General features: G+C 42.2%; 2 protein-coding genes across 2 annotated transcripts in view; one reads left to right on the top strand and one right to left on the bottom strand.

The window, feature by feature from the left end:
- Positions 1 to 921: 921 nt before the first annotated feature.
- C5H3orf38 (chromosome 5 C3orf38 homolog) lies at positions 922 to 7181 on the bottom strand. Its single transcript, XM_029938690.1, has 4 exons — positions 7082 to 7181; positions 6860 to 7033; positions 3967 to 4205; positions 922 to 2777 (listed from the first exon to the last, which is right to left on the bottom strand). Exons 1-4 carry the CDS (start codon positions 7179 to 7181, stop codon positions 2100 to 2102), a joined length of 1191 nt encoding a protein of 396 aa, XP_029794550.1. The 3' UTR covers positions 922 to 2099.
- The window catches only part of LOC115291637 (B- and T-lymphocyte attenuator-like), an 11250-nt gene continuing 8444 nt past the window's right edge, over positions 6851 to 9656 (top strand). Inside the window, exon 1 of the mRNA XM_029939157.1 lies at positions 6851 to 7539. The gene's annotated coding sequence lies outside the window, so the exon portion shown is untranslated. The remainder of the gene's footprint in view (positions 7540 to 9656) is intronic.

Raw genomic sequence — 9656 nt, 5'->3', positions numbered from 1 at the left:
ATCCCGCTGTAACTATTAGTTAAGCTATATTAACGAGAACGGGTACTTGATGTAGGACCTATTCTCAGGCTATGGCAAATCCGTCTACATTAAATAAAGACCAGCTGCCCCCTGGCTTGACTCGTCAATCACTACGAATTACGTGTACAGTGTTGTACTCTTTACTACTTGACTCCAACAACTTTCAATCTCCAGCTGAGGGTGAAATGATGCAATAAAGAACTAAAGCTTGGGTTTCTGTCATCCCCTAACATAAACAAAACAAATGGATGGTAGCAAAAGCATGAGTTTAATCTGCACTGTGCTGTGGGACCTTCTCAAAGACCTGGCCAAACGTTAAACTTCACGAATAAATTTCAAGAATCTCCAGGTCTTCTTTCTCTGAACAGAAAAGAATACACGTCTATTATGGCTAGGGCCTTCCAGGTGATCCCAGTCCGACCCCTGGGCTTCTAGTCAGTAAATTTTAAAAGGTTAAAATTTCCCCCGTATCAGAGTTAGCTTGGATCCTAAAGTTTCTGTGTATCCATGTATGAAATGCAAACAGATGAAATGATCAAGAAACCACCAGTGATACGAACCAGACAAAATCTAGATGCAGAAAAACCGTGTGCACAGTATGTGAGGTTCTTTTGCTCATTCTTTCACCATCAGTTAAACATTAGGTCCTACTGTGTTGCCCAGCTGTGGGCATTCACAGAAAATAAACCATAATTCCAACCCTCAAGCGAGAGAGTCAGGAAGATTTCAAATTCCTAAGGTTGATTAAAAGAACGGAGACTGCAACCTGACTTGAGCATTACAGGAATTCAAAAAAGGTAATACTGAAGGCAGCTGGAGGCAACTTCGGCCCATCCTACGCATCTGTAGTAGTATCTGCAGTCCTCGACATCAAGCCCAAGAGAAAACAGAGGGGAATACTTTATAATTTTATCCTTTACTCAGGTTATTTATTGAGTACATGTTATAATGACACTCTACACTTAAAGGAGAAAACCATAACCTGGCTTCAAATCTAAACAATACTCTATTTTTAGAGCAGACACGGGATTCGCCTCCTTATTAAGTCCTTATTTTTAGGCATAACAATTTGTACTCCTCATAAAGGCATGGCATTAAAAAAAAACAAAAAGAGATGAGTTCTTCCTCTTGCTTCCAAAAATTATTACCCTAGATGATGAGAAGTTAAAGGCAAAAATTTAACATTTACAGCACATCATCACAAAATCTTTCAGCTGAATTTTTTTCATACGGCATTTTTGTAAATTAAAATTACTAAATCCAAGATCAGCAAATAGTTGCCAGGTGATGAGGAATTTAAACCCCAAAGCAACTATGAAATTAATCTGGCAACTTCATCTTGTAATTTAAACCTAGTATTAACCATTTAGGGGTGAAAAATCCTAATAATTTTAATTTATGATGTGGGACTATATCTATATATATGTATATAATAGATATCCCATGTTATAAATTTGTGTATGTGTGTTTTGTTTTTTGGGTTTTTGTCACCTCTTCCAAGATCAAACAAGAGGAAAATGGTAAAGGAACTGGGCACACCTTTTTAAAAATTTCAACAGTATGTTTCCTTTATATGGTATTACAATAAATGCTCTATAAAACTATTAGCGGAAGGCTTAGATCAGCTTGGACTACTACAGTTAATTTTTGAAAAATGTTTGTCAAATTTAAAAAGGCAAAGTAAATTTTTATCTGCCTGCTGAATTATTGGACGTTTTGTGTGAAAATGTTATTCAAGTTTCCTAAAATAACCTTTGAGTTTACAAAAAATCTCTCTCACATGAAAAGTACAGATGTTAGAATACTAAGTAAAATGAAAGTATTACCTGATTTCTAAGGCACACCGTTAGTTATATCACCTAAAGTGGGATTTATTTGATGAACTGCATTAAGCTCTCGGAACATTGCTGCAACTCAGGTAGAAAGAGGCAAGTATTCACATGATATATTGGTCTTCAGTCAAGAAAGATATTTCAACTAAAATAGGGCAATCCTCCCCATCTGAAATCCCTTAAACAAAACTGAGGTGATACTTGGAAGAGTTTCTGTCTAGGTTTCCTTAGACTGAGAGACAGGGCTCAGTGCTTCAGAGGGCTGGGTAAACTCAGCTCTCTTCTGCTCAACAACGCCTCATCACCACTGCGTAAAGCCTGGTCCCCAGTTCCACTATCCAATGCCTGCCTTGCATTAAGGCGAGCTTCGTTGGTACCACATAAAGTAATTACATTATAAAAGGCCTCTAGATCACTAGGTTCGAAAGTAATAGCTGGTTTCACTAATGTTCCAGGAGCAAGAGAATGCTCTCCAATAATCCTCAGATTGATAAATTTGATTTTCCAAGTATTTTCCACAAAAGGGCAGCGTATGAGTCCAAAAATTTGTTCGAAAATGCCCAAACAGGTGTTCCCTCGGTGGACAGTTCCAGCAACCCCAACCATGACTAGACCATGGGGAGAAGAAGCACATTTCAGTCCCCGGGAATCTAGGTTGGGACTGAGAAAAAGACACTCTTCTTTCACGAGTGACAGCAGACGAAGGCTTACAATTTCCGCACCATGGTAGTCTATCACATTTTGTTCAGAGGTGTTGTAGTAAAACCTAAGCTTGACATCGTGCCAGAAGTGCTGTGGCCCCCATTCATCTTGAGGTGGTCCCAGCAGAGGATTCTGAGAATTAAGAAGTTCAAAGAACCAGTGACAGAATTCTTCACCTAATCGACGAAAATCAACTTTTTCAGCATTTTTATCTTCTTTTTCCTGCTGATTAGGATAAATAAAATATAAAATAAAGCTAAGGTTAGTTCTCATATTTTTTCTATCTGGCCCACTTTACAGCTACGTTTGAATATACAGATTCCAGCAGAAGCTAAATGAACTACAGGTGGACTCACTGAAACCATCTTGCACAGTCAAGTGATTTTCCAAAAAGGGAAAAAAAATCATTTTAGAAAAATTCAGCTAAGAAACTGAGCTTACAAAACCTCTCAAAATATCAGCATGACAAGCCAATAATGATTTACACATAAGCATTTTCTCTTGATCTTGGCAGTGGTTTAACAAATGTCTGTCAAAACCTTCAAACTGTATGCTTTAAATGCATACGCTGTTGCTTATCAACTGCACTACAATAATGTACATAATAAATGAGCATTTTCACTATCTTTAAACACAATTCTAGTATGACTGAAATACATTACTTTTTAGGATTGGGATTAATTTTATATTGTCTTGCTTTTTTTCAAAGGAAATGTTATTCCATCCTTCTAACACATTAAAAAAGCTGAGATTCTTTCCTAATATGAAAGCAAAACTTCGCACTGTAAAACTTCAGTAATTCAAAGTATGCAGTTTAAAATTGGCAAATTACTTAGCATTCATTAAACCAACATTTAAATATTCACACAGCATCTAAAATGTACAGTGGTGATATAAAGAAATTGAAACAGCCAATGTCAGCCGAAGGCAATGATTACAAGAGGATTTTTTTCTAGCCAAAAAGAAAAATCAAATGTAAAAAATATTTAAGTTTTTCTCATGGAATTTTTACAATCTAATATCAATTTAAAATCAAAGAAAGTCTTCAAAATGAGAAAAGGTTTAACAGCATTCTTTTAAGGTGAACAAAAACATTACAGTGAACCAGAAGCTAAATTGATACTGTAGTTTAGCCACTCTTTATAAAACCAATAGTCCTCATTTGATAAAGTGATAAAAGTATTTTTTCCTCACAAATCAATACAATCTTTTATATATATTACTCCATGTCAGAAATATTTCCTTTTTGTTAAGTGCTTTACTGATTTTCCCGTAGGATGCAAAGAAAATGGAGTAACGCTAAAAATCATGGAAACCAAAATATTATTAGCCATGTTCCCACAGATCTAAGATTATCTAAAGACTTTAGACAGAACTATGTCTTAGGATATAACTATAAGATCTATTTTACCTGTTGAAAGAGTCTAATGTCCTCTGTCTTAACTGGCTCTGGTGTTTCCTTCAATTTTGGCTGTAAATGCTTTTTCCAGTAATCCTTTGCATGCTGAATTAGATTGTGTTTTTCAGTAGCTGGAGGTATAATAACTCCCTGTGTCGCCAAGTACTTAAATATGACTTCTCGGTGGATTTTCTTGCGCCTCAAAAGTTCTTCTGCACTTTGACTGTATACTAATATTGCACGAATGGCATCTGGAAGGAAATTATAAATATTAATAGAAAATCATAAGTCACTTGTAAATCTGTCCAGGGTCAGCAGAAACCTTATCAAATAATATTTATAAATTCTCCTCAAGGCATTGCTTTGGCCTCAGATGGTTATTTAAAAAAACCAAGAAGTGAGGGGCACCTGGGTGGTTTATTCGGTTAAGCATCCAACTCTTGGTTTCAGTCCAGGTCATGATCTCACGGTTGATGGATTGAAGCCCCATGTTGGGCGCTGTGCTGACAGCGCAGAGCCTGCTTGGATTCTCATCCTCTCACTCTCATTCTCCCTCTCTCCCTCCCTCCGCCCCCTCTCAAAATAAATAAATACAGGAAATGGGTTGTCAAGTTTGGGGCTTTAAAAAACTTTCTTTAGGCTTTAAACTTCCCTACCTAAACTTATTTACCTCTTCCTTTCACTTTGCACAATATAGTAAAATGTTTGCATTTTCTTTTAAATGACATGTTTTAAGGAAAAAGAATGGAGTCAGCGGGGAAAAAAATTTCTAAGAAGGCCAATGGACCTAAATTCATTTATAATCCCTTACATAGGTAAAATTACAGTATTTCAGATATGCAAGGACTTTTCATCTCCTCACTGCACAAATAAAGAAAGCTGAATATATGCAGTATCAACAATCAGGCTTCCAAGAAGTGGCAGATTTGGGGCAGGCGGCACGTGCATCACGTGAGAGCTTTTAGAACGGCTGAATTTCTGGGCCCACCCCAAAACTACTGAATCAATCCGAATTTTAACAGGATCCCCGAGGGGCTGGTTCGCAGGCACAGTCAAGTTTGAGAAGTTCAGGTCCAGGATATGAGCCCAGAAAGAAGTAAATCTTCCATTTTAGGAGATACCTCAAACTTGTTTTCCAAAGTTCTGACTTACACTCCGCCAATAACTGTCAAAGAGTTGCTTTGCGAGACCAACAGTTAAAGTTTACGTGTTTAATTTTTTTGCCACTCTGGCACACAGAAAAGATACTGTGTTTTTGATTTTCATTTCACTGCTTTTTAAACAGGTTATCTTTTCATGTGCTAATTATCTCCTTCCTTAGGAGAAATCGCTCTCCAAATCTATTAACGTTTTTCTTACTTTTATACCCACTAACAATTAAATCCAGCGTTTTTATCTATCAATATTAAATTCACACTCACCCTGTTAGGTGGTGAGTAGCATGTAAAATATATAAATGCTGAAGAACTACATTAAGTCTAAAATTATTTGGAGTCTAAATTCTTAGGAATTTCTTCTCATATTCATGGTTCCAAGTTTCAAATGAATGATTTCTCTAAATGGAAAAGTAAATCCGACTTAAAAGCAGAGAAATAGTTTTAAAAAGCATAACATTTTGTAGATATTGAAGTCATACTAACATAGTGTTGTGCCCAAGTTTGTAAAATCACCCCAAATCGCCCCAAAACAAACACCAGAGACTGCTGGGGAGACCAAGTCCCACCTGCAAAAGCAAAGGGCCTTTATTACAAGCTTAAGCTCAGGCTCACAGTCTCCAGCTAACCCACCGGCCAGCCCCCCAGGTGGCCCCGAACAAAGGCAGGGCAGGGCCTTTATGCCTTTGGGAGGGGGAGTTACAGGAAATGATGACAGGTGTACAGTGATCCAACGCCTGCCCCCCCATCAACACTGGCAGTTGTGGGAGCCAATCACACCATCCAGAGCACTGACCAATCAGAGTGGGCCCAGGACGCCCTGTGTGGGGCGTGACTAGGCCCGCCTCTAGAAAGGTCAAAGGTATCGGCCAGCCAGCTTCCCCCATTGGGTGCTGCAGGAGTTGTCCCTCCTTAATGCGCGCCCCTTCAGGAGAAGCCTGCGCCTTCCCCTTTACTTAAAGGGGAAGGCTGGATAGGTCCTGCAGCGGGAAGGGGACCGCCCCCACCCCTAGGGCCGCCAGGGCATCTCCACAGTGGAGGTGCTCTGGGACCGGCTTGGGGAGGGCTGGGACTGCCCGGTGGTGAGGGCCTGATGGGACCTGCATCCTTACAAGAGGAGTCCAGAATTTTCATTTTTTTTTTCAGAATTTTCACATTTTAGAGTAAAATTGAGCAAATTTAAAATAAAGTTCTCCAGATGATACACCAAGCAGAATAAACACTTAACCTTCTTGATTACATTTTTTATATGGAGTAGTTACAAATCAGGCTTAATATTAATAACCCTTTATCAACTCTACCGACATGTTTGTTTGGCTCTAAAAATAATGTATTCCTATTGCACAAAATCATTTCAGAAAAAAACTAGATCCCAAAAGAGACACGGATTCAAACTATCTATCTGCTCTTTACAGCAGCTGTTTTACCTAGGAAACCGAAAGAGTTTCAGATCTCCTCCCGCAAGCCTGAAAAAACAAGCATGAGCAACAGCTGACTGCTCAGCTCAACAGCTAACACTGAATTGAGGCGCAAAATGGAAAACATCCTGGCTCCCCGGAAATTTTCAAAAAACGATTATTCACGTACACTTAAGTTCTCAAAAAAGGAAGGAAGGAAGGAAGGGAGGGAGGGAGGGAGGGAGGAAGAAAAGAAAAAAAGCCTATGTCCATAACACCCAACAGATAAAACCTGGAGGCAGCGTCGTTTCTGGTGCCATCACCTCCCCCAAGGGGCTGGCGCGTCAGTGCCACCCCGAAGGTGCGGGGAGGGTCCCCGGCCGCGGAGCACGGGCGGTGGCTGAGACTCTCGAGAGTTCCGCCCCAGCCCGGTCCGGGCCGTGAAGACCCGCGAGGTCTCGCACCTCCTCTGTTCCCAAGCTCCCGCCACCTGGGGTCCGGGTGAGGCCTCTGGAGAGGCGTCCACTCCTGCGGAGAAGTCAGCCTTACCTTAGCGGTCCTCCCGCTGCACCAGACGGTTGGTGATGGTGTCGCACAGGGCCATGATATCATCGTTGTCTAGCAGGCCGAGCAGGTTACGACAGCCCTCCATCTCCGAGTAGCTGAGCCCCGACATCTCGGCCCCCCAAAACGGGGGGAGGACAGGGGACGACCCAGCAACGTCGTCCCTTCGGGCCCACCAGGCCGGCGCCTAGGCAACAGACACCGGAAGTGCCTGGCCTGTTCGCTGCCAATCCAAACCCCTGGGCGGAAGTGATTGCCAACAAGGTCGGTCAGGGAATGTGGTGTTCCGACTTGTCGTTCCGGGCTGGGCAGGACGGAGGGCCCTTCTACGGATCTCACTTTAGGGACGTACCGCGTTTGCATAGAGAACAGCGATCTTACGCGAGGGATCTGGTTGCGGAAAGGGAAACCCTGAACTCGTCAGGAATCCATCCTCCGGAAAAGCGGCTGGGAGGGCTGCGCAGGAGCAGGTGCGTAGAAAGCGGATGGCGGTGCCAGCGCACGGCGAGCTCCCGTGATGCCGCGGGGCCGGCCAATGGAGGCGCCTGCTCCCCGACGGTGGGCCTGACCCCCGGGAGCGCTTGAACGTCCTCTGCGGCCGGTTCTGAGTTGGGTGCACCTGTAGTTGGTATTTTTAACTTACATAGTACAGTGTTAAAATAATTTGCTTTTGTTTCGCATTATACTGTGAATAGTTAAAATCACCTATCCTGTGTCAACCCTTCTTGATTTCCTGACAATCTGCGCCGCCTCTTGCTTCCGTTCCGGTCCTCGCCGGCTTGTTTTTAGGCGATGATGTATCGCGAGCAGTTTAAGGTTGGGGATTCTGGAAGTCAGGTTACCAGGGTTTTACTCCGCCCCTCACGAACTGACCTTGGACGCGCTTCTTAGCCTTTCTGTCCGGTTTCCTATCTCCAAAGGGACCTAGTAGAGACAGCTACCTCGTAGGGCTGTGGCGGCGGGGTGAAGGACGGTGCCTAGCACCTAGAAAGAACTCCGTACCTGATGGCTGTTATTATTATTGTTAGTTTGGCAGCAACTCTCATTCACCCGAGGGAAACAGTTAGGTTCTGCTCCACCGAGCCCGAGGAGGAATCAGGCTTAAGCATATTGTCACTCGCCTCTATCTCCTTCCATTTTTTATTTCATTATTTTTCATGTATATTTTATTTTTGAGAGAGAGGGGGACAAATTGCGAGTGGGGGAGGGACAGAGAGACAGATAGGGAGACGGAGAATCCGAAGCAGGCTCCAGGCTCTGAGCTGTCAGCACAGAGCCTGAAGCGGGGCTCGAACCCACGAGCCATAAGATCATGACCTGATCAGAAGTAGGTTGCTCAACTGACTGACCCACCCAGGTGCCCCGCCTTCCACATTTTAGGCATATTTTAGATCTCTTAACATTTCATTAGGGTATTGCCCTTTAGTAGAGAAATATACATATCTTCAGATCTAGGTGAGCAAATTTAACGTTTTAAAAAATATCACAGCTATATATCAGTTGTAAAATATACTGTAAATGTATAGGCATTCAAAGCATGGTTAATTTGCTAGTGAGTGTTATTTGGGGTATCATTTATTCAGCAGATAAAAATTCATTTGTTATTAAGTGTTAAAGAGTGCCTGCTGTGCTACTGCTTGAATATTCAGAGAAATGACAAAGACCCTCCTTTTCAGGAGGTTTTGGGAGTGTTGCAAGTAAAGAGATGACATTGTATTGGGAGGAAATAGTAAATATATAAGACACTATATTTTAGGCCAGAACTTGCCTTGGAGAAAAATGTATCAAAAGGAGGGGCATGGAGAGGACGTTGCTATTTTATATAGGCTGTCAAGAAAGGCATCTCTAAGTAAGATTGAAAAAAAGACCAGAGGAAAGTGAGTGGACCACAAGAGTGTTGTATGAAGAAACAAGAGTAGGGGTTCGAAGAAGCAGAGTGCTTGGCGTGTAGGAAGAAGGCCAGAGCAGCTTCTACAAGGAGGAGGCAGTGAGGTTAGAATTGCAGACGAGATTGATCTAGAGCCAGGCTTCTCAATCAAGGCACTAGTAACATTTTGGGCAGGGTAAGGCTTTGTTGTGGGAGCAGTTTTACACATTGTACAATGAGTAATGGCATCCCTTGCCTCTACCCATTAGATGCCAGTAGCACCTCCTCCTCTCAGTTGTGGCTACCAAAAATCTCTCCCATTTGCCAAATGTCCCCTGCAGGACAAAATCACCACCCTCATCCTTCCCCCCCCCCCCCTGCAGTTCAGAACCGCTGATAAAGACTACCTGTCCAAAAGCACTTTGAGATAATGGCAATGTTCTGTATCTGTGTGGTTCAGTACACCGCCCATTGGCCACATGTGGCTCTTGAGCAGTTCTGATGTGGCTAGGACCACTGAGGCACTGAACTTTCAGTTTTATTTGAATTTTAATCGAAATAATTAAATAACTTAATAGCCACATGTGGCTAGTGGATACTGTATTGCATACTGCAGATCAAGAGCCTTGCAGGCCATCCTGAAGACTTTGGGTCTTATCTTTCACCTCTCTGTCTTCATTTCCTGTCATTCTTCAGTCTCTCACTCCACACTGGTCACAG

The sequence above is a fragment of the Suricata suricatta genome, chromosome 5 (genome assembly GCF_006229205.1).
Source record: "Suricata suricatta isolate VVHF042 chromosome 5, meerkat_22Aug2017_6uvM2_HiC, whole genome shotgun sequence".
NCBI classification, from domain to species: domain Eukaryota; kingdom Metazoa; phylum Chordata; class Mammalia; order Carnivora; family Herpestidae; genus Suricata; species Suricata suricatta.
The sequence above is the reverse complement of the archived record's forward strand: the minus strand, read 5'-3'. Positions and strand labels throughout refer to the sequence as shown.

Bases quoted from the DNA above. Each gene is read 5' to 3' on its own strand.
- C5H3orf38 (XM_029938690.1), bottom strand. From the start codon at position 7,181: ATGTCGGGGCTCAGCTACTCGGAGATGGAGGGCTGTCGTAACCTGCTC. The intron at 7,034-7,081 runs GTCTGGTGCAGC...ACTTCTCCGCAG, and splicing joins GTGCGACACCATCACCAACC to GAGTGGACGCCTCTCCAGAG. The intron at 4,206-6,859 runs GTGGCACTGACG...ATTTCCTTCCAG, and splicing joins ACCCTCCCCGCACCTTCGGG to ATGCCATTCGTGCAATATTA.